The sequence below is a fragment of the Sprattus sprattus genome (assembly GCF_963457725.1).
Source record: "Sprattus sprattus genome assembly, chromosome: 13".
Taxonomy (NCBI): Eukaryota; Metazoa; Chordata; class Actinopteri; order Clupeiformes; family Clupeidae; genus Sprattus; species Sprattus sprattus.
Window position 1 is genome coordinate 897,700 of NC_137911.1, and position 25,216 is coordinate 922,915.

Below are 25,216 nucleotides of genomic sequence, written 5' to 3' on the forward strand. Positions count from 1 at the left end.
CTTAAAGAATGCAGTGGGAATGGGATCAATATCTGAGGTTGTAGATTTACATTCGATGATGATTTTAGAGAGTTCACTTAGTGTGATACATGTGAAAGTGCTCATAGTTAAGTTGCAAGATCTACTGATGTCAATTTCACCTCCAGTAGTAGTGATACTAGATCTGATCGATGTTATTTTGTTCTTGAAGAACTGAGCAAACTCTTCGCATTTAGCTGCTGAGGATAGTGGGGGGGCAGGGACAGTGTTTAGCAGCCGGTCAATGGTGGAGAACAGAACTCTTGAATTTCCGGCATTTTCTGTAATAATGTAGGAAAAATAACCTTTCCTTGCTAGACGGATGGTTTTGTTATAGGTAGTTAGTGCATCTTTGTAGATACCGTGGTTAGTGGTCTTTGTTTTTCTCCATTTTCTCTCTGCTATGCGACATTTTCTTTTTATTTCACTAACATTTTTATTTTTTAGCCATGGGGAGGTCCTACTTGTAAACTTCTTTTTAGTTTTAAGTGGGGCTACAGAGTCTAACACAGATGATAATGCATCATTTAGGTTTTCTACCATTTCATTTAGAGAGCAGTCATGACTAGTTGGCTCATATAGAGCAATCTGCTCAGAAAATCTCTCCGTAGCTTCATCGTCTAGATGTCTTTTATGGACTAAGAATTCTTTTGTGGTTTTTGGTAAGATGATTTCCACATCAAAAAGTATACGATGGTCAGAGAGCGGTAGATCAGTTATTGAAATATTATTGATGTTTAATCCAGTTGTTATTACTAGATCTAGTGTGTTTCCGTGCTGGTGTGTTGGATCCGTTATGTGCTGAGTTAGATCGAAACTGGTGAGGAGATTTAAAAGCTCAATAGTTCTTTGGTCTGCTTTTTTATTAATGTGGATGTTAAGGTCTCCATTCAGGACTATTTTGTCATATCTGGTGACACATAGTGATAATAGTTCAGAGAATTCTTGTATGAATATTGGTGAGTGCTTGGGTGGCCGATATATAATAACAAACAGTACTGATTCAGTTTTGAGCTCTATAGCAAGATATTCAATTGATGTAAATTCACCTAGCTCAGTGATTTTGAACAACAGTTTAGATGAGAAAATAGCTGCGACTCCTCCACCTCTTTTTGATTTCCTAAAAACTTGGTGGAAGCTGTAATCAGGCGGACACGCTTCTATCAAAGTTGCTGTTGCCGTGTCATCGTTTAGCCAAGTTTCTGTTAGACAGATCTGTATCTATACAATCTAAGTTGTTTTCTTTAATCAGATCGTTGACCAGAAAGGTTTTGTTATTTAGTGGTAAAACTGGGGGAGATATAGGGAGAACATGGATAGTTTTCAACCTTCTAGGACGAGTTTCGGGTTTATAACCATGCATTTTACCATGCCATTTGCTGTTTATGATGACCGGTATGTTTGATGAAATAGCATGGTGGCTGTCCTATTGTTGTTTTTCGGGCTGACAGTCCATATTACTGAGTTCATGGGCCTTCACAGCTTTCCCCACAAGGTGGTTTATCCCAGGGGAATTCCTTGGGGTGGTGGAGGTCTGTGCAGGGCCCGTGTCCTTGGAGGAGGCTGTTTGAATGTTCTGTTCTGTTCCATGGAAGGAGGTTTGGGGTGTGTCAGTCTTAGGCACAGCTGGAATAGGGAGTGAGGCTTGATTATGGCTGTTTGAGGTCGTCAAGAGCGCATGGCTGATGTTTGCTGTAAGTAATCTAGACCCTCTACGGTTTGGGTGGAGTCCATCGGCTTGAAAACGGTCTGCACAATTCCAAAAAACATTGAAATTGTCAATAAATCTCCGGTTGTGTGCAAGACAGACAGATGCCAGCCATGTGTTGAAAGATAGTAGTCGACTGAAGATTTCATTTCCTCTGCGAAAACATGCAATCGGTCCACTGATAGACACATCTTGATGTTTGTTTAGAGTGTTCAGTAGCTGGGTGAAATGTTCTTGAAGTATCACGTTGCCAGTTTTTTTGTGCAGGATATCAAATGAGCCAGTGTGGATGATAATCTTTGCATTGTTTGGTTTATTCTTGAGGATTGTTTGTATCTCTGACGACAGTTCCTCGACTGATGTGTTGCTAAGGCAAAGATTTTCTGTCCTTGCAAGTTCTGTCATGGCATCTCTAACCAAGATAGTGGCCATCTGTGGCGTTGTGTTTGCATTCCACACACTTGCTTTATCAGTAGTTATGGGGCCAGTTCTTGGGTTGTTTGGGTAAACAGTATTAGCTACAAGGCTAGTGCTAGCAGCGTTAGCTCCTCTGAGTGCTAATGGCCTGTGGGAAGCCTCTGCATTAGTGCTAGTGGTGTTAGCATACCTTAGTCTTCGGCGATCTTGTGGTAGTGGTCGAGTAGCGCCCCGAGTAGTCTGAGAGGGGTTTAGGGTGAAATGGGGGACTCCCGAGTGCAGCAGATGAGGACCATCATGATGTGTAGGGGATCCGGGCCCTTTATGCTTGTTAGCAGCACGGATAGCACTCCTGTGCCTTTTGGCCTTGGGTGTGGAGAATTGCTCCCCTTGGAGAGTTTCCAGTGGTGAAAAACTATTTCTGAGCGCAACAGGAGGAGAAGTGATGCGGGAAGAGTTTCTGCCTCGCTTTTTTCGTTTCTTATCCTGGGTGCTAGTCCATTTTTCGTTGGAGGTAGAAGCGGCGCTTGGGCTCTTTGGATTTGTGCCAAGAGCAGGCCATGGCTCATCAGATAGTGAGAAGTCCAGGTGAGAGCAAGGTTTGTCGGCAAGGTTTGGCTGATCAGCAATCCCGTCCAGAAATCGCTCACCATCATAGATCTGGTACAGGACAGCAAGTGATGTCTCCCCTTTTGATGCGGAGGAAGATACAGGACGGAAATCAAAGTCCAAAATCAAGCATCCGCTGGCGTCTTTCTTCCACCTGTTCTTCCGTGTGAGTGCCATCCTGGTGTACCTGGTCTGTGAGCTGTTCAGCAGCAGCTTTATCGCCCCCATGGTGGCCATCATCCTGCTGCTCTGCTGTGATTTCTGGACCGCCAAGAACATCACTGGTCGTCTGATGGTGGGACTGCGATGGTGGAATCAGGTGGATGATGATGGGAAAGGCCACTGGGTGTTTGAGTCCAGTAAGGGCTCTGGGAAACAGGCCTCTGACTCTGAGTCTCGGATCTTCTGGCTTGGCCTGCTCATATGCTCCATCGTCTGGGTCATCTTTGCCTTGCCGCTCCCTGTTTGGATCGTCCATTTGGACTACAGGTGGATGCGAGTGACCGTGGAGCCGGTGCAGTGTTAGTTCAATCCGATAGTAATGGTGTTCAGCGTCCTGTGAGCTACTTCTCGAGAAAATGTAACACTTATCAGGTAAATTATTCAGTTATTGAGAAGGAGGCACTGGCCCTAGTGTGGGCATTGCAACATTTTGAGGTCTGTTGACTCCGGTGCTCCTCTAGTGGTCTATACAGACCATAACCCTGTAGTTTTTCTACATTCTTTGTCCTGTCCAAATCGCAGACTGATGCGATGGGTGTTGTTTTTGCAGTCCTATTGTTTAGACAGCCGTCATATTAAGGGCAAAGAGAACATTGTGGCTGATGCCTTGTCAAGGGCGACTTGCCCTTGAAGGTTTAGCTACGGCTCTTATTGTACATATTAACACCTGTGGTTGCTCCCCTTGGTCTATGCTGTCTCTCTCTATCCTCCACTCTTAAACTGCTTCTCCAGGTGACAGGGGTTGCTGGGTTGGTTGATGGTGGGAGAGTTGGATCTTGGTGAGTTTTCCTGGTATGTGTGTTTGTATTTGTGTGCATTGACACTTAAGAATAAAAAAAATAAAAAAAAATAAAAAATATATAGATAATGAAATGTGGTATGTTTAGCTTTCTGGTTCCTTGCCATGGGATATGGCTGGGTTTGGACTGTTTCTGGTGGAGGGATGTACTCATGTAATAATGTTGTCCCTACTCTGTCTGGGTGCGCCAGGTTGGAACTCTGCTCTTGTGGGGGAAGGCGTCACGGCCCCAGTGGGCCGTGCTGCTGTTCTTTGCGCGCTTGCAGTGTTCCACCTGGGCACTAGGTGTCCCTCATCGTTTTGTGTCCTGAGTTGTAGGTTGCCGCGGACCAGCTGGATAGGCTGCACCTGGGCCGGGTGTGATCTACTCTTTAAAACATCTGAGCAGTTGTTCTCTCGCTCTCCCTCACTCGCGTCTGCATGCTGGTGTTCTGTTGGACTGCGTGGTTTGCGGACCAGATACCAGCCGAGGCCTTGTTTGATTACTTTAAGCATTTTTTTTACTTTACAGATTCTCTATTTTTGTAATAAATTATTGTCATTTACCACGAACCTCTCGTGTCTGTCCCAGACTTTGTCACGGTTATGAGCCGAACTGTGACAGTAGCTAGACTGTTCTGTCCCTTTGGACAAAAGCGTCTGCTAAATGACTAAATGTAAATGTACACGAACACTGCAAATGTAAGTGAATAAATAAATAAGCACACGTCAATCGCATTTAAATAGCAATAGTGGAATAGAATAGACGCATCTATATCCTGCAACAGTACCTCCACCTCTGCACCGGTTAGATCTGCGTTTACTTGTGCTCGTGTTCCGCTTTGACATGACTCAAGTTGCTTTCGTGTGGATTCGGTAGATTCCGACAGCACACTTCACTACGGGTGCATGCCCTTATAAGGAGCTGGCAGGGCGTGTAAGTATACAAATCCAGGTGCGTGAGAACGCGCTTTCAATTTAAGAAAACTCTTGCGGGGGAGCACAGCTCAGAACACTTCTGCTGTGTAAGAACTAATTTTCAACCGTCCGTGTATTTGGCTGAGGTATTTTTCTTACGTTGTTTTTTCCAAAGCCCGTAAGAAACATTTCAGAACAAACTTCAGAAAATGTTTGGGAATGAGGCCCAATGATCTTAAAATCTTTATATCTTACTTATTTGTAAAATATTTGAAAATTGCCTGGTAATAACCACTTATACCCTATACTATTTTCTTTTCTTGTACTGTACTCCACAATTACTTACCCTGCTATATAACCATGTTGTTACAAGGATGTCTCTTGTAAGTAGATTTAAGTATTTTAAGTAATAGCCACGTACTTCTACTACAATCATCAGAGGTACTTGCCCTTAATTAGCGGGTTGTAATTTAAAGTGTTACCAAAGTGAATAATAAAAAAGTAATAATAAACCTGCAATAAACTTGATTTATTTTCCTCAACTAAAGATACTCATTTTCCTGATAGGTTCCAGAAGATCTTTGATCAAGCATGCAAGCAGGAAGAGCTTTTTGAGATGATTGCCAAGCCGGTAGCTGAAAGGTAAGTTGGAAATTATTCTGGAAAATAATTCAGAGTTGAGTAATATGTTGATATTAGGCCTGTTTTTTTTTTTTTTTAAAGTACTGTAAGCAGCACTTTTTCTTGGTTGTTCTCATTGTGAACCTGCATTTCTGAATGTTTAGGTAGTTTTTAGATTTTTGATGAAAGATGTTGTAAGAGGTGTTTAACCCCTGGCATTACATTGTTTCTGGAGCTTTATTTGGAGGTTTTAGTCGTGCCCCAATATCCTCTGATGGTGTCCTATAAGTGGAATATGGTTGGGGACCACACATGACTAGCTGTATTTTTTGGTGGTTGGGAGCACGATTCAGTCAGATAAGTAAGTTATGAAACAGAGCAGTATGGTTGGTCATATTGTCCAGGTTCAGGCCCTGGGATCTGTAAAGCGCCTTGAAACTCTTTTATTGTTTTAGCGCTATATAAATAAAACTGAATTGGATTGGATTGAATAGCTGATATGCAAGGATTGTAACACGCTCCAAATCCATCAGCCATGTAACACCATTGCTTATGCAACTGCACTGGCTTCCAGTATCCTACCGAATTGACTTTAAAGTCCTGCTCCTGGCCTACAAGTCCCTACACAACAGTACCCCCACCTACCTCTCTGACCTCCTGGAAGCTTACAATCCTGCCCGCTCACTGAGATCCTCCTCAGCAGGCCTACTGCATGTTCCTAAGGCGAACCTCAGCACCCTGGGAGAGAGGGCTTTCAGCTACATCGCCCCCAAGTTGTGGAATTCACTGCCAGACTACATCAGACACTGTGACTCAATTACTGACTTTAAAAGCAGACTTAAAACTCATTTCTTCAAGATAGCTTATGGACTGACTGACTGACTTTTATTTTTCTTATTTTTATTTATTTCTATGAGATGTTTTGTAATTCTCACAACCTGTTTGTGAAGTGACCTTGGGTGTCATGAAAGGCGCTTTAAATAAAATATATTATTATTATTATTATATGCACCCGCAGCCTAACATTGTAAGTTGCTTTGTGCTAAGATAAGGAATGTTACAGGAAGTCAGTGACTGGTAATGTAGTTTGCACAAGATGTAGAGATGGGGAAGGTGATAAACACCTAAAGTTAGAGACAGAGACAGAAATAAAAACATATAGGTGGGTACATGGATTGATAGAGAGAGGATATAATGTTAATACAAATACATTTGGAAAGTGATGAAGAGGATGGTAGATATTAAGATAAATAGAGTGGGAGAGAGTCAGAGAATCAGAGAATGCAACAGTAACATTAAGTGTCCACAGTCAAATGTTAATCATGGGAGAGTTCAAGGATAGAGCAGTCAGGCTGAGAAGATCTATCAAACGAAGTTTAAATTAAGTCTGTACGTTAAGTGGTTTGGAGATGATTACTAACAGTAATCACATGGTAATGAACAGGAAATTGTCCCAGTTAAACAAACTATAACCAACAAGAAGACACATTGATGAATGGACACATCTCTGTTGTCATCATTACTTTACCATAGACACTTAACATCAGTCAGCATCTGCTTTGCATAGACGGGTGCACACGCATTAGATAAATGTGTGCTTACTGTGCCTCAAAACACAGCTGATTTTTGTAAATCAATACATTTTACGTAGGTATGAAAGCAATCTGTATGCCTGTTAATTCTGTTCGGTTTGAAGACAGATGGGTGATGACTGCAGTATTATTACAGGCAGTGACGTGCGGTGAGGTTCCCAGCTGGTGAGGCACAGAAACCGGAAGTGATTGCGTCATTCCGATCTCTAGTTGTTTAAAAAAAATAGAAATGTAGCCTATACATCATACATGCTTATGGTTTAAAAATTGTCGTCTCACCACAACTGAAATGTTTTATTGTCTAATACTATTACTTTTAAACGATTATTATTATAAGAAGTTATGCGGCTCAATAGTCAACTGAATTTTACAATCGGTGTGGTAATTGAACTTTTACACCGTGTCAAATAAGATATTAATAGTTACAAGGTAGCGTATGTAGCCCTCCCACCAATGATATGGCTCATTTCAATTTGTCTAGGGAAAATATAACCTTTTACACAATTCGGCAGTGATGGGCAGTAGCGTCACTACTTGTATCGACGCTACTAGCAAACTACATTTGTCAGTAGCTTGGCAGTAACGTCGCTATTTACAAAACCAAGTAACTTTTCAGTAGCTAAGCTATTTTATTGATCAAGTACCGCAGTAGCGTCCTCGAAAGCTAGTTTATCCTGGACCTTTCTGATGTTCATTCATAACAGGCTTCCCTGCAGCCATCAAACACAAAAATTAAGCAGTACGTCACTTTAGGCGAGACGAGTGAAAATAGATAGATAGATATCGTCATTTCAAGTACACCAGACGCTGCTCATACATTTAAAATGAATTCTCCCCTAATTTTATATTGAACGAAATCACAACGTATTAACAAGCAAACAGTTAAACACCACAGACATAGCACACAATACCAAAATGTTCTACTGACCGGTATAATTTAAAGTTGGTGCATTTCGTTGGAGCTCTTAACCGTCCATTTCAGGTGAAACCAAAGTAATCCACTCACGGCTCCCCTTACAGTTCAGTAGAAATCCGTTGTCCTTTTCATGAATATGTCCCGTTGGGAAACTTGAAACACTCCACTGCAAATGTCAATACCTTCTGTCCCGTCGTTTGAAGCAAACATTTTAGCTCCGCCATTGGTCTCCCATTATTAATCATTTCACGTTTGGACTGCAAGTCCAGTTTTGAGGACTGCTTCAGCTTAGCAATACACCATTTTCGCCGTCAAGCAAGTGAAGAAGAAGACCTACTTTTAGAACCAAAATATACTCGACAATTGCCCTCTCGCTCGCCTCCCTTCTTGAATCAGTGGTAGTGCGTGCCTCCCTTGCAATATTTTTCAATGCGTTTTCAGCTCAACTCAAAAGGTTATACGCTTGCGCACGCATGCGTAAAACCCAGTTTGGAGTGATTGTGCAATCCTAGGGGAGGCACTGCCTACCCTGCTCATAGACTCCAATTCATCTGCCTCCCTTGACGGCACGTCCGCTGTTCATTGGCTGATCACTGTCACTGGGAACCGGAAATGCTCAAATTCAGCGATTTTGATAATAAAAATGCTCGAAATGCTCGGAATCATGCAGAAATGACACTCATAACACAGATAACTAGAGAAATATGAATATTTATTTTATATAACATAAATATATATGATTATTATAATTTTTTTTAAAATATATTTTTTTAATATTTATTTATTTTTTTAACTTTTCAAAATGACAGCCTATGACTGCACGTCCCTGATTACAGGGATATCGCACTAGATGTGGTAGTATGCTGACACACATACAGGAGGGAACCCACCTGCCTTTGCTTTCTCAATGTTACTATCATCGTGGTTTTTGCAATAGGTGATGTAAGTAGATCATGGCTTCTGTCATCCATAACGAAAAATATAGACACACATAGCATATTCTGTTTGTTACTACATACATTTGAAAGAGGGCAATTAACCGTTTCTACAGTTGCCTGTTTTAAATATTTAATATAGACTAACAGAAATGTGCAGAATTATTGGTGAGGTTTTCAGCGCAGTTATTGACGTGTTGGTTCATAAAAAATATGCCCATTTAGCAAGCCGGCTAGTGGTAGATGGCAAGCTTACAACACCTCACAGTGTACACGTAGTACAGGACATGTTTAGCTTGTCACTAACTTGTTGAATGTTTCTACTGCTTGTTATTTGAACTCTCTGGAGTCCAAGGTATGGTAGACTCTTTGAGGTAGTCTGGCATTCCTTGATATTTTTTGTATATTTCACCTACCTAAAACATTGATGTAAAAGTGCAATATATGATTATATTCTAAAAAATCTCAGCAAAAATAACATGAGAGTAAAAGGAATGTAGTAAAATATTATCGAAAACCTACCTTCAGAGGTGCTCAGACTTTGTACAACACACATTATAGCACACCACACATTTCCCACCATGCCTTCTGACTACAGCCAAAACAGGCACAACACTGATACTTTAATGTCATTTCAGAAAAAGAATGGCGCTCTAAAGCTCAGTTTTCCTTACAATAGTCTTCTTTTTAAAACACTGCACTCTGTGCTTTTGGGTTATTTTTCTCCAAAACTGTCAATGGACTGAAGGCAACAGGTTGTGTTTCCCATCATGCGTTCTGAACATAGTGCTGTTAACGTTAGCCCGTTATGGTTATATTTTCTTTAGGATTAGAAAATATTAACAAGGCTTATAGCCTATTGTCATGAAGTATTTCAACATTTTGCTTTTGGAGTTGTTTGGGAGCATGAGACTTATTTGAGACAACCGTGTAGACGTTTAGCTAAAATTGACCCACATTACTTTTGATGTAGTTAAATGGAACACTCAGTAAGTGCGAATGAACATATTGTAGATGACAATAGTGGTCTTATTTTACTCACTGCTTGGTAATGACATCATTTGCAAACATGGGTGGAGGCCATAGCAGGGATGTGTAGGCTGGTTAAAAAGGAGAAGAGTTGGTCAAATAATATCCCGTGAAAAAATCACCTGCAAAAATATCGAACAGGAACAGGGAACCTGGGGATGAATACGAACTAGATCATGGAGGATTGGGAACGATAGTCCAGGAGACGAAAGAGTGGCAGCTGGGATCTGGAGATGGAGCTCAAGCCTAATTTATACTTCTGCATCCCTCTCCGTCCTCGAAAAAAAAAATGGGCGGGCGGGGGCAGGCGGTTGATTCAGAAAAAATTGAACGTACTGGTCGGGCTTACATACTACTCCGACGGCTATGCGTCCTAAAGCCTATTCAACCTATTCAACGCCAGACCGCTGGGTGGGGTAACTACTGTTTGTCGAGCCCGTAGCTACCACATAACCTCTTTATTGGAAGTCATTGATTGTTTTTCCTCCCAACTGTCACTGACATGACACGGATGCTGCTTCAAGACCTGTCGGGCAGGTGCAGTCACATGGGCCTTGGAGACATGTAGCTCAGTCAATATTAACATGTCTAATGCTATATATTCACTTGAGTAGGCAAATGTATCTCCATCGTGGTGGTCATTTTTTTGTGAAAAACATTGCGATTTATAACAAAACGATATGCTTATCTTACATACAATACAGAAACTATTATAAAACGATCCAATAAAATGAATACGTTCTTATTTTCTTTGGTATTTTTGTCACATTCATACTGCAATGATCGCTGGGTAACCTTTGAATAACTACAACGCTATGACAATGCACTCATTGGCCACGAGACGGTTGCCCTTGTCAAAAAGTGGTAACGTGAATGTGTCACTATGAAACAAAGCATGCACACTTCGAACAAAATTACCCCCCAAACTCTGAGGACAGGGCCAGAAAAATAAACCCACGGTATTCATCATACATCATACATCATACAGTGTTAAAGTTATATCAGACACACAGCAAGAACATGCATACCTCAACATACAGTTGTGGGACTGCGATTTCAACCATGAATATGTTGGAAAAACACATACATTAGCACACTTACTAATGATCATCTGCCAGGCTCTCACACACGAAAAGTTGATTCCAAAACTCTCGAATTTAAGACAGAGTGGACTGACAAGTAGGCTATGCATTTGTGCTGCTTGTGGGCAGGACAAAACCGATGTGTTTAATCTGCAACGAGACGGTTGCCCTTGTCAAAAGTGTTAGCGTGAAACGTCACTATAAAACAAAGCATGCACACTTCGAACAGAAATAACCGTAGAACTATGAAGTAAGGGGCAGAAAATTAAACCCACTGCAGTCTTCATACCAATCCACATGCAGTGTTATAGTTATATCAGAAACACAACAAGAGAACTAACAACTAACAGACAATGGTTGATGGTGGAGCTGCTGGACTAGTTTGAGTTATAAGCAGAGGTCGTGCTTGTAGCGATTTGAGCGACAACTACAACAACAACAGAACAGGAGACAGGTGGTACGTACGTTTACTAGATTTTCCGCTAAATCAAGCGTTAGCGTATTCACAATAACTCTCAAAAGTGTGCTGCTAATAAGTACAACGTTGTCGTGCCGATTATGCTCTCACACGCCACCCTCATTGAGGCAAAAGTAATGTTTGACTCAAATGTCTTTCACTGCCGTTTTATGTAAAGTCAGTCATTCTAAATAGGTTCTACACATACATGAAATACATTTCCTATTTAATAGATGCAAAGTAATTATGCTGCCAGCATTACTCCGTAGCAAATTACGTTAGATGTCAGTTGAAGCTGGTTGGAGAAGGCACTTTCAACACCGAGCCACCAGCCAAGAGACCAACAGTGGTCGGGAGAAATGTACTTTTCGAGGGTTTATATAAAATACGGTAGCCTAATGCTGCATGCTGTGCAGCTTTGTAGTTTACCAAAGTCGTACTAAAACATTTTGACAGAAAACAGGAAATGTGAGGTCCTGACATGTGTGATTCCGGAAATGATGTTGTTTGGAAATGATGTCGTAAACTGGCCAATCACAGCCAAGGGGGTCTCCGACTCTCTCCGTCTCTTTAAGAAAAGTTAGAAAAAAGCGTTTGTCTCCGACCAGCTCTCCGACGGCTCTCCGACGGGTCGGATGGGCGGCAACACCTGGGTGAAGGTGTTACCAAGGCGTGCCAAGGCGTGCCAAAGTGTCCCTCTACGACCAAATCGGAGAGAATCGTAGAAGTATAAAAATGCCTTCACTCTCTTTCAATAAGAAGGAGCACAAGTTGTTCCTCATCCATGGTGGCACGGAAGTACATTTTTAATAGTTAAGGTCACTGAGGAAACATTCTGTCTGTGCGCTACTCACAGGGATTGTGAGGTATATTTAGTAAAGGGTAGTCAGATCCATGTCATTGAGAGTAAGGGAGGCTTGACTCAAATTTAGAATCCCAGTACCATACACATATCACTTCACTTTTATTCAAATGTTTGTCTGAATTATCTTAAACAAGCTTTGCACTCCATTTACTCTTCTTGACAGTCAGATAAACAACTAATTATGACTAAAGCTTTTTTTTTAAGATGCCATTAAGGTAAGTCAGACTAACTGCTAATCAGTTGGTATTTCTATCCACAGAGTGTTGGCAGGGTACAATGGAACTATATTTGCTTATGGTCAGACAGGTAGTGGGAAGACGTTTACCATCACAGGAGGAGCCGAGCACTATTCTGACCGTGGAATCATTCCCCGCACCCTTTCCTACCTATACCAACACTTCAGCCAGGTGTGTGTGTGTTAGAACCTGCCTAACTTGTATTCATAATTAAATGTTTAGAAATAGAACAGTGAGGAGATTAAAGCAACTTTTATTTTCGCGTTGCTGTGCAGCAGTAGGCCTAAGGAGTTTTGGATGAAAACTAGCGAACTCACTATGGAAATGGTATGCAAAATCACCAACAACTGCACAGTTGGCACTGATGAAAGTTGCTAGCATGCTAACTTGTGGGCTGGCAAATTAACAGCACAGTTAGCACTGATAAAAGCCTGCTGGCATGCTAACTCGTGGGCTGGCAAATGAACAGCACAATTAGCACTGATGAAAGCTTGCTAGCATGCTAACTCGTGGGGTGGCAAATGAACAGCACAGTTAGCACTGATGAAAGCTTGCTAGCATGCTAACTCGTGGGGTGGCAAATTAACAGCACAGTTAGCACTGATAAAAGCTTGCTGGCATGCTTACTCGTGGGCTGGCAGATGTACTCAATATCAGCCTATACAGTGAGTAGGATATGTGTTCAGCACCCTATGTCATAGTCCAGGTGTAAACTTCTGTAAAGCTTCAGTGCATTTCAGAAACATTCATATATTTAAAAAATTCAAATATTCCTGGATTTCGTATGTATGCAAAAGCATGTTTTTTAGTTATTATATTCACAGAGGGATCTTGTTTTATATCAATTTATGCTGTTTTATCTACAGGACCACAGTAAGGTGTACACCACTCATATATCCTATCTTGAAATCTACAATGAAATGGGCTTTGATCTACTCGACCCACGACAAGAGGCCTCAGCACTAGAGGACTTGCCGTAAGTAAATACTGTTCTTTACTCCAGAAACCTTGGGTCTGTTTTTTTTAAAGGCACACTTCAAGTGCCTTATGTTTCAGTCCATGTCCACCCAGTCATTTTTCAGTTGACACAAATCATGTTTTTGTACCTAAAAATGTTTACCTATGACATCCAGTGACGGGCTGTTCATTGCAAGAGCAATGTTGGTAATGTAAATTACTTGTTATAAAACTGATTGTTCAAATCCTTGATTGTGATTGGCTAAAAGCCGTTGTAAAATCCAGCATAACCTTATTACTGCGCATGGAATATTTTAAAGAAAAAAAGACGTTACAAAGTTACAACGTAGCAAGCAACCTAGGTAATGAGAATGGGTGGGATGACGTTTGACGAGTGGTGGGAGACTTTGGACCGAATGGAGGAGAAAGAGATAAAAAAGACCAGGCATGCAGATATTTGTAGTAACAGTTTTAGAAAAGCAATAAGCCCTGCGAGTCCGTGGTTAAATAAGCACACCTTTTTTGTTGGTAGTGTCATCTGGCTGTTGCGTGGCAACGATTTATGTAGGAACTATATTTTGTAGTGGCGGAAGAATGACTTTTTTTTTATTAAACTAAAAATGAACGTGTTGCCCCTTTATTCCAAAATGCCTGTGCATGTCCCTGCACATGTGTGTATTGAACCGTAGGGCATGCACCAAACTGTTGGCATCAATACTCTGTACCAGTTAGGCTTTGCCTCGTGCCTAACAACTCCCCTTACTTGTTCTAAAATCAGCGCAAACCACGGCCTCTTCGGGCTTATTGCTTAAGTATCTGACATGCCCACCGGATAGGAATTGTCTTTGGAAGATGTTTTCACGAAGGCTGGTACAGAGTATTGATGCACAGATTGATGAACAGTTTGGTGCATGCCCTACGGTTCAATACACACATGTGCAGGGACATGCACAGGAATTTTCAAGGGAAGTTGCTCTGCCCTGGAATAAAGGGGCAACACGTTCATTTTTGTCACCTCCGCTGCCACACCCCTGTCCCCTGGACGCATATTTTGCCTATATAATTTTAAACTCTTACTAACCGCCGCTGCCACACCCCCGTCCCCATGACGCATATTTTGCCTATATCACTTGAAACTCTCATTAACCACCGCCCGAGAGTATTTTATCTAGGCAGACATGAAGTTAATACTATTTAAAAATATATATATATATTTCCTTCTGAACCACTTAAAGTAACCACGGTATTGCTGTACGCCTGTCAATTTCCTGCTGCACATTTTGTAGAAAATACAAAATGTGCATTAGGAAATTGACAGGCGTACAGCAATACCGTGGTTCACATGTGCAGGGATGTGCAGAGGAGGTGTATAGATGTGTAAAGGGCACTTCTGTTGCTGCGCCTCTTGATTACTTTAAGTGTGTCATGTCATTCATATTTCTAGAAAGGTCACCATCCTGGAGGACACAGACCAGAACATCCATTTGAAGAACCTTTCTTTATTGCAGTCGGACAATGAGGAGGACGCTTTAAATTTGCTTTTCCTTGGTGATACCAATCGAATGATTGCAGAGGTGAGTGATTACAGTTGTTGTTTGACTGAAATGTCCATATATGCTGTCTTTTTTGTGCCGGTGCTTTCTTACTTGCAGCCATAGAATCCTCACAGATTAAAGGAAGTTTAATGTCTTAAGGGCTGACAGTGTTTCATCTGAGATGTTTACTCTTTATTTATTTGGTATAATTATTACATAATAATGTTATCTGGTGGTTTCTTTTTCTTCCTCTTCTTTCCCTTCTTCCTCTTCTTTTCTTCTCTCTACATGTAATTACAATGCATGCTAAGCATCAATATAACTGTATGACTAGGAGATAAGCGGCACCTTCCATACTAATTTTTCTTTCCATCTCTGTATCTTGCACTCCATCTCTCTGTATTAGTCTATTTGTTCTCCTTCTTTCAATCTCTGTATCTTACACTCCACCTCTCTGTATTAGTCCATTTCTTCTCCTTCTTTACATCTCTGTATCTTACACTCCACCTCTCTGTATTAGTCCATTTCTTCTCCTTCTTTACATCTTATACTCCATCTCTCTGCATTAGTTAATGTCTTCTCCTTCTTTCCATCTCTGGCTCTGACACTCCATCTCTCTGTATTAGTCCATTACTTCTCCTTCTCTATACCTCTGTATCTTACACAGCATCTCTCTCTATTAGTCCATTACTTCTCCTTCTTAACATCTCTCTATCTTACACTCCATCTCTCTCTAATAGTCCATCTTCACTCTCTTTACCCTTTTTCTTCAACCTGATTCTTTTTCACTCTTTGCCTTTTGTCTTTCTGTGATTCTGTCTGTCAATTACGACTTATTTTTCTCCCTTTTCATGTCAGCTTACTCTGACTTTAAAGTCCTTCATCCTCCCTCCCATCTTTTTTCCTTCTTTCTTCCATGTTTATGTATCCCTCCGCTCTCCTTTATCTTGCCTACTCTCACTCATTCTCTCTTTCTCATCCATCCACCCATCCACCCATCCATCCATCCATCCATCCATCCATCCATCTATCTAATCTTTCTATCCTTCTATGCTGTATCTTTTCTAATTTTTTGTAACTTAAATATATGGAGCCAATGACTGGGGCCGATGTGCCAGAATCGCTTGTTATCTTTTCTCTCTCTTTATACATATATTATATATATTTATCTCCCTCTGGAACGAAATACTGTTTTCTGATTGGCTAATGGGGTGTACATTAAGTTCGTATAACCGGACACCTTGGACGTAGTTCCAGTAGAAACGTTAATCAATGCTCTTGAATGGTTACCATTGACAACCAACGTAACGTTTATTTTTTGACAGCTAGGATAATTTGAACCAAGATGGCGGCGTGTTGGGACAAGTTAGTGGGCAATGTTTTATGTCAATTAAGCTATCTACACGACTTTTTATATGTCTAAATTGACTCGGTTAGTTGTTTATGTTCTACACGAATGTTGCAGAGTATTGTAATTCTTAACTGAAAGACTCGAATATTATTTGTAGGCGGCTGTTAGCGCTTAGAAAAAAAAAATATTGAAACAGATGGTAGCTCACACGGCTAACTAGCCGGCTCGATTGTGAGCCTTCGACCAAAATTACTAAACTTGACCTCCCTGTTGCTCTGTCCAACTTCACCATCAACGGAAACGTGGAGTTCAACTGTAAATAGTAAAACCTTATGAACAATACCTGTGTCCGTATGTCCGTTTACTTTACAGAGGTGAGCTCATGAGTGTCACTTTGCAGCAACGCCCGGGGAAACTAAAGGTCCAGTTCCACGCACTACTTTCTCACTACTTTCTCTAACGGGAGCACTAGGCTTCAAATCAAGAATTCATCAGGTTATTTTGCATATTACATTTCCTAAAGATAAAGGAAATTCTAAATAATAATAATAATAAAAACAATTTTGGATGTTGTAAACGGGAGATAAGCGGGATAACGGCCTCCGAGCTGTCCAGCTCCGCGTCGTGGTGTTCTTTGCCCCGCAGCGTCCATTAACTTCGTAGAACTGGACAGCTCGTCGGCCGTTATCCCTTACATATACAGTATATGGTATGTGTGTAGTGTTTTGTCTTTCTGGCCGGGGGTCTGCTTCTCTGCTGGGAGCTTGGCTGCCTCAGGTAAAGGGAAGTTTGATTTTCTTCCTTGGCGTCACACTTGTAATATAGCCTCTACCACCAGCATAGGAGAATGAAGTAGGGGAGATTGATGGACATGAAAATATTCTATCTGCGGCCCGCATGAACAGTGCAGTGGTTTCGTTCCTTCAGACAGTGGATTTGGAATGGTTGAAAGTGGAGTACGGGTTGATTGAGATGATGATATACTTACCCTCTATGGTAAACTGGTCTCACCAATAAAGAAGATAGCGAAAGTGTGCAAATCTCCACAAGTGAAACATGTGTCTTTCAGGCAGTTTGTTTGTATGAGACTGAAGGATAACATACAGTATATCTAGATTTAACTTTGAATGTGAAGGTACTTCCAACAGCCATGTAACACCATTGCTTATGCAACTGCACTGGCTTCCAGTAGCCTACCAAATTCAATTTTAAAGTCCTGCTCCTGGCCTACAAGAGAGGGCTTTCAGCTACATCGCCCCAAAATTGTGGAATTCACTGCCAGACTACATCAGACACTGTGACTCAATTACTGTCTTTAAAAGCAAACTCATTTCCTCAACATAGCTTATGGACTGACTGACTGACTTTTATTTTTCTTATTTTTATTTATTTCTATGAGATGATTGTTTGTGAAGTGACCTTGGGTGTCATGAAAGGTGCTTTAAATAAAATGTATTATTATTATTTATTATTACTGTAGATGAGTTAAATTATGCTGGTAATTAGTGCTAGCACTTATTTTCTGATGCTAGATCCTCTCACGTGGAGACACCTGGGGTTAAACACTCTCAAGTGGAGACACCTGGGGTTAAACACTCTCACATGGAGACACCTGAGGTTGAACACTGTCACGTGGAGACACCTGAGGTTAAACACTCTCACCAGAGTGGCTCTAAACCGATGTGCGAAGAGAAGGCTGAGGCTGATACGAATATATATCGAAATTCCACTATCGAAATTCCACTGATGCAGAAAGCGAGAACAAATCAAAGCGAGTATGCCTGAGGCTAGACCCTCTCTTTTGTGGAGACACCTGGGGTTAAACACTCTCAAGTGAAGACACCTGGGGTTAAACACTCTCACGTGGAGACACCTGAGGTTTAACACTCTCACGTGGAGACACCTGAGGTTAAACACGAGTGGCTCTAAACCGATGTGCGAAGAGAAGGCTGAGGCTGATACGAGCTCAGATAACAGTTTTTTGCTGAGGTAGTTGTGGATGAAAGTCCTCTCACAGATACAGACGAAATAGTGTTTGAAGTGTCCCAAAAGAGAAGGGGACCAACCCGCTCCCATGCACAAGCTAAAAAGAAGGATAGAGATAGTTATCGAAATTCCACTGATGCAGAAAGCAAGCGCAAATCTTCTGACTGTATTAACTGCACTTTACATCAAAGTGGCTTTCCAAGTCACATTAATAGCGTGAATGATATTAAAGGTTTTTTAAAACCAACCAAACATGCCAGAAATGTTGGAATTTATGAGTTTTTCCCTGAGATTGAAAAGTTTAGAATGAAAACAAGGTTGTTCTTGGCAGAAGGAGGCTTCACTGACCAAGACGGCTACTGTCTAAAGAAAGTTCTCACAAAGCTAAACCTTCTTTTAAGTGCCAATGATAAAAATAATTATTATTATTAATGTACGTAATAGTCAGGTTTATGTCCCTGTTTTTCACGATGATTAGTTTCATGATTTTGAGAAAATTAAGACAAAATGATGGAGATGAAAATTAGCTAAATTTTTTGTTTTTTTGTTATCTTGGTTATGTCCATAATGCATGATTTACTCTTTATTTATGCCAACTGGTGAGTTTCGTATTGCCCCCTTACATATGATGGTGCAAGAGACTGGTTAAAAAGGGCGCTGCTATTCAGATTGTTAAGACAGAAACGCATTGACATTCTCTTGCAAGAGATGCACAGTGACGCAGGGAACGCTGCTGACTAGGCTGTGAAGTGGGATGGGCTCTCTTTTTTAAGCCGTAATACATCCATTAGTGGAGGAGAGGAGACAATTTGACTTAATAAGAGTTTTACCCCAGTTTGTTATGAGATTGTGGAGATATTAAAAGGTAGAGTTTTAAATGTTAGAGCTTGTTTTGAAAATCATGTGTTTGTTTTCATTTGTGTATATGCAACATCAAAAGCATCAAAATCTTTCTTAGACACACCGTCCACTGCTTTATTTGGCTGCAACAGTGAGGAACACAGCGTATTCAGTGTATTAAAGGAGTAACGCCTCGCTCACACTGCTGCGTTGGAATGCGTTGATGCGTCAGGATTAACGCATCCCCATTCACTTTGAATGGGGTGACGTCATCCTTTGCCGAACTGAATTTTGGCTCCGTTTGGTTCGCGTGCGTTGCGTTCCCTGCTTTGCTTGCGGCAAGAGTTGAAGAAAAAGTTACCGAGAAATAGACACTGTACAATGTAAAAACCCCTTTATTGAAACTGAAAAATACGTATCATAGGATTTGTGAGGTGTCTGAGCACCCTATCTAATAATAGCATGCTACTACTCACAGGGTAAAAGCTTGCTAGTGACGTGATTGGTTTGTTGACCTGTCAATCTCACTATAACGTCTCCGGTATCAGCAGAACCCCATGCGCCAGACTCCTCCTCCGCCTTCCGTTGGATCAACGCATTCCAACGCATCAATGTGAGAGAGGCGTCATCGTATTATGAAACGTCTGAAACATACTTTGGTCAAAATACCACATGGATCAAGCAAAAAAGCACCCTACCCACCCTGTCCAAAACAGCCCTGTACAGAGCGAGTGCTTTCAATGCCTGTTTCTTTAAATGCTAATGTACCAGCTAAATGCATACCTCACCTTCTTTTGTGTGTGTATTTACATCATCATCCATCGAACTAACCTAAACACACGGCCACTAATGCTTACTTAATGCTAACTTGTATGTGGCGGCCTTTCTATGGTTTCATATTTTCCAAACTCCAATATCCAGTCAAGGCTGTGGGTCGTCAGCAGGTAGTGGATTACGCACTCTCGGTAGTTTAAAGTTAAAAGAATAATCCATTTATTGGCTTCAAAATAGGTGAACATAAACGGGTATTATAAATAAATCAACTTTGAATTCAGTAAACTAAAAAAGGCTAAACTATTATCTAAAAGTGTACCAAGAAGTGTACCGAAAAGTCAAAAAAACGTATGTTTTACCCACCTAGACCCAACATTTGCTACAAGTCATCTACTCAATTAGCCATCCAGGTGACGCTACTAATAAGCCGTCCAGGTGGCATCTAATCAGCGGTCCAGGTGACAATTAAACAATGAATTAACCTAAACTTCAACAATGGTAGTCTAATATGCAGGTTAAGAAACAATAGGCAAACATAGAATAGGCAAACATAGAAACAGTATAATTACATAACACAACCTAGCTAACTCAGGGGAAATGCAAACTTTAAGTTCAGACAAAAATGTCCAAAGCGGCATTCCGGCCCCTAATTCTTGTTTTAACAAGCAATTACAAATATACAAGTAGCCATTTTCATATATAACTTTGGATAAGTGCAAGATCAAAGTCTATTCACAGATTGCATTACAATTACATCTCCATAGGTGTCTTCAGGAAAAACTCAAAAAAGGTCAAGGGTCAAAAGTTCAAAAGAGGAAGACGAGAGTTCCATGTGATGCCATTATGTAAATAGACTGTATGCACGTGTTCAAAAAAGGTGTATGTTTCATAATGAGATGTATAGCCGCGTGTCAGCTTGTCACTCATCCACTATTAGGACAACATCTCCAACAGCAAAGTTTCGGCGGGTACTATTCCACTTGTGTCGCTGTTGTAGCATGGGCAGGTACTCTTTCACCCACCTTCTCCAGAATAAGTCAGCTATGTATTGAACTTGCCTCCACCGCCTGCGAGCAAAGAGGTCCTCTTTCTTGAATATTCCAGGTGGCAGGAGGGGTTTGGCCTTTAGCTGGAGCAAGTGGTTTGGGGTTAAAGCTTCAATGTCATTGGGATCATCTAAAGATGGGGTGATTAGGCGGTCATTCAATATTGCCTCTACCTCACAGAAGACAGTCTGCAAGGCCTCATCATCCAATAACTTCCTGCACCAAGCGTTCCCACACGCCTCCATGGTGGGCTCCATGTGGGGGGTTGAATGGGATTTTGCTTTGATTTAGATCCAAGATGAATTGCTTTAACTCACGGTTTGAGCTGACGAAGTTGGTTCCGTTGTCTGACTTTTACTTTACTTGCCCTCTGCGGCAGATGAATCTCCCGATTGCACTGATACAGGAATCTGTATCAAGAGAATGTGCCACCTCAAGGTGGACTGCACGACAGGCTAAACAGCAGAACAGGACAACATATCTCTTGATCATACTTCTGGCTGTTTTTACTTCAATTGGTCCAAAGTAATCTATGCCAACATATGTAAACGGTGGAAAGTCAGCTGAGATTCTGTCAATAGGGAGATCAGACATTTTTTGCTCACCTGGCTTTTGTCGCTGTCTTCGGCACACCATACAGTCTCTGATGACTGTTCTTGCAGCTGTGTTGGCATGAGGGATCCAATATCGACGACGAAGAGTGGACAGCATATGGTTTCGTCCTCTATGGCCAACTCTTCCATGGATATGCTGCAGAATGAGCTTTGAAACGTGACTTTCTTTTGGCAAGATTGCAGGATGTTTTGTTTCCTCAGGTAAGGCTGATTTGCTTAATATGCCGCCAACTCTTAACACTCCATCAGCGACCACTGGATCAAGCTTGTATAGATGGCTTGACTTCTTCACGGCACCAGAGCTCAAAGCAGCAATTTAATTTCCATAATGCGTTCTTTGCACAAAGCGCACTATGGCCTCCTCTGCCAAAGACAGGTCATCAGCTGAGAGTTGTGAGTTCCACTTATGTTCCTGTTTAACACAGATTTCATTTTCTTCCAAACTGCTAACAGATATGCGGTTAACCTGCACCAAAGCAGAATCGTGCCCATCACCATCTTCATAATGACCGAGTGGACCATTGATGACCCACCCAAGACGAGTAAGCATAGCATAGGGCCCACTACCCTCAGTGCTCACTACTTTCCAAGGTTCCAGTGCTTTAGGAGCGTTCACACCAATAAGCAGCCCAATGCTTGCATCTATCAGTGGCAATTCAACCTCCTTCAAGTATGGCCATTTCCTTATATCTTCCTCTTTAGGTATGTTTTCTTTGGTGACAGGGATTGTCTTTTTGTATACACACCAGGCAGTTCCAAGTAAGTATTTTCATTTAAAGCAGAAACTGTCAATCCAGAGAGCTTAAAGGTACTAACAGGCTTTTCCTGTCCCATGGTTTTAAGCAATATTTTCACTTTCTTTCCAGTTCCATTTAACTGCCTCATCAACGCCTCAGTGCAAAATGTGGCAGAGCTGCCCGGATCGAGGAAGGCATACGTCTCAGCAATTTTGGTTCCTTTGTCCAACTTGACTTTCACTGGAACGACAGACAGTGCATACTCTTTTGCTCCGGCCCCAGTATGGTTCTTAGCTTCAAAGGACAACAGAGCTGTTGACATTGATGTTTCTTTAGATTCCGGCTTATTCGTTTGAGACCTAAAATTCCTGATTTCGCGGGAGCTTCCCACTATTGGGGGGGATAAGCCCCTACATAAAACCTATTATTTTTCCTGTGACACAGCAAAACTAGGTGGGTCTGGGGGCATACTCCCCCATAAGTTTTTTTTTTAAATAACCTTTTAAATAGTGTCCTCTAGTGGGTTTTAGGAAGAGAAATTAACAAATTTAGATTTAAAATATGGCACAAATATAAACATATTGAAGACATCTGCTGAGATTTAGTTTGGGATGTGTGTGTCGCAGGAGCACCCTGACCTGGGAGAGAAAGCTTAGGAACAGCTACTACACTTTGCCTCCACATATTAATGTGAGGCCTCTTTCTCTGCAATGACTGATCAAAACAAAGCAGAGAAACAGACTGTGCCTGGAGAAGAGCTTAATATCATCAGTTGCATCCCTTTGTTTTAAAAATAACCTGGGTTTTAGGAAGAGAAATTAACAAATGTAGATTTAAAATATGCAACAAAAATAAACATATTGAAGACTATAATGGTCTACAGGTGCTCATTATAGTTAATGTCAGATATCCTCTGTTCAATTTTCAAACTCTCCCTCACTATATCACTTTTTTGATCGAGCAATATTCCATGACACCTGATACGATGCCAACGTGACCGTTTCAGAGTACTTTGTACATTTCCCAAAAAGCCGAGTCTGTTTCTCTGACTGATGTATCAAATAATGTACCTTGTGCTTGCCCAGCTCTGTGCTTTTAGGAACTCCTGGGTTATGTTAGCATTGTGTGTGGAGAGACGGCGCTCCAAGTTCAAAGCTTTAAAATGCGGCCGTAACGTCTGCATATTAAGCAAAGGGGTTTTCCATTTCGCTCCGCAAATAATTCCGCCCATTCAGGCAAAAACGCCCTTTGTTCATATTCATACTTTCGTTTAGCTTTACGCTTTTCTGGATCCATGGCATTCTTTCAGTAGCTACTGCTAGTCTGGCTAGTAATTCTCTGAGACTGGGCGCACACATTAGAATGTTTCATGTTTGGAACATTAACGTTAGGCTACTTGAAGACATCTCTCAAGATCGAGTGATGACAAAATTAATAAATACCCCATTCAAATCGGACAGCTTTTTGTCTGTATTTCCAAATATATTGCGTGCAAAATATGCATTTTAGATGGTTTAGATGGCCGGCAACTACAACTCCTATCTTATCTTCAAACAGAAAGTAACGTGTGCGCATCGGGGCATAACTCCACCTTGCGCGATACAGAGAGCAGAGGACAATTGTAAACGCGCGATCATCTAGTGGCAAAAATGACATGCCATCGTGCAAATAAGATAAATAACACAAAGCTATTTATTGTGTTTAATAAAATAACAAGCTATAGACCTGTTCTATAGGAAAGGTATCCTTAACTGACTTCCGTTGTGATCTGGCGCTTTATAGAAAATTAAATTGAGCAAAGTTAACTTGACCTTTCAGGAGGGGCGGGGGGTGCAGTTGGGGGGGCGGGGCGCCCCCCTTATACAATGGTAGGGGAAACACTGAGACTGTTTGGGGGTTTCTTTTGGGTGTATGTGAAGAATGCATCCAAAACATAAGCCTTTAGACTTGATGAAGTCTACCTTTTCTTTTTTGGGTTTTTCTTTGAATGCCTCACTCAATTCAATGAAATGGTTTTCACCACAAAACAAGCAAGTGGGTTTGGAGCGCATTTCCCTTTTCAGGCTTTGATTTCAAGTTCCAATTCAACTGTGATTTGTCATTTGACTGTTCTGACACAGGAGTGACAGATAGAGCAAAATTACTGCCTTTGGGCTTGTAAGCTGATTTTGTTGCTGTAAAGGTTGCCTTCTCCTTTATGTTTTGGGCCTCTCCAAAGACAGGATCTAATGCAGCTGCGGCCTGCCTTTGTACAAACTCAAGAAGATCTTTGAATCGTGGCCTACGCTTGCACTTCTCTCCTATGTTAAACACAGCAATGCGCCACTTGTCTCGCAATCTGAAAGGCAATTTTGACACAAGAATTTGCATATTGCTTGAGTTTTCCTATTCATCAATGTGCCCAACTTCATCCATGGTGTTGAAGCAGCTTCGCAAGAACAATGCATAAATCGTAAAGCAAAGCATCATCTGGTTTGATAACTGACCAATTCAGAGCTTTATCCATAAATGCAGATGTTATTTTAACTTTATTACCAAAGTTCCATTCCAGCTGAGTCTTTGCTTCATTATATGCTTTGCTTGGATCCATGTGCATGCAACTGCGCACTAGGCACCTAGGTTGACCAGTTGTATATTGCTCTAAATAATAAAGACGGTCCTGCATGTTGTCAGTTTTGGCTTCTATGCCCTGCTCAAAGGCTTTGATGAAAGATCTAAAATGCAGAGGATTGCCATCAAAAATGGGAATTGTCACTGGTGGTAGGCGGGACATTCTTTGTTGTGTAACAAGGATTTCGGTAATCTGGTTGTGCTTTCTCATCACCTCAGCAAGAGCACCGCTTCCAGCATCAACAGGGTCTTTTGGGGTTATTTGCACTGGACTGCGTTCTGTTTAAGGTCTAGCTGATGGTTTGGGTAGGCTGACTGGGGAAAATGATACAGGATTTATTTTCCAATTAACAGGGGATTGCT

At 41.3% G+C, this 25,216-nt stretch overlaps 1 protein-coding gene across 1 annotated transcript in view; it reads left to right on the top strand.

The window, feature by feature from the left end:
* Nucleotides 1-3,731: 3,731 nt before the first annotated feature.
* The window catches only part of kif6 (kinesin family member 6), a gene marked incomplete at both ends in the record, with an annotated part of 35,249 nt that continues 13,764 nt past the window's right edge, over nucleotides 3,732-25,216 (top strand). The window contains 6 exons of the mRNA XM_080849679.1: nucleotides 3,732-3,753; nucleotides 3,965-4,058; nucleotides 5,238-5,312; nucleotides 12,427-12,574; nucleotides 13,270-13,379; nucleotides 14,805-14,934. Coding sequence (XP_080705805.1) covers nucleotides 3,732-3,753; nucleotides 3,965-4,058; nucleotides 5,238-5,312; nucleotides 12,427-12,574; nucleotides 13,270-13,379; nucleotides 14,805-14,934 — 579 coding nt within the window. The remainder of the gene's footprint in view (nucleotides 3,754-3,964; nucleotides 4,059-5,237; nucleotides 5,313-12,426; nucleotides 12,575-13,269; nucleotides 13,380-14,804; nucleotides 14,935-25,216) is intronic.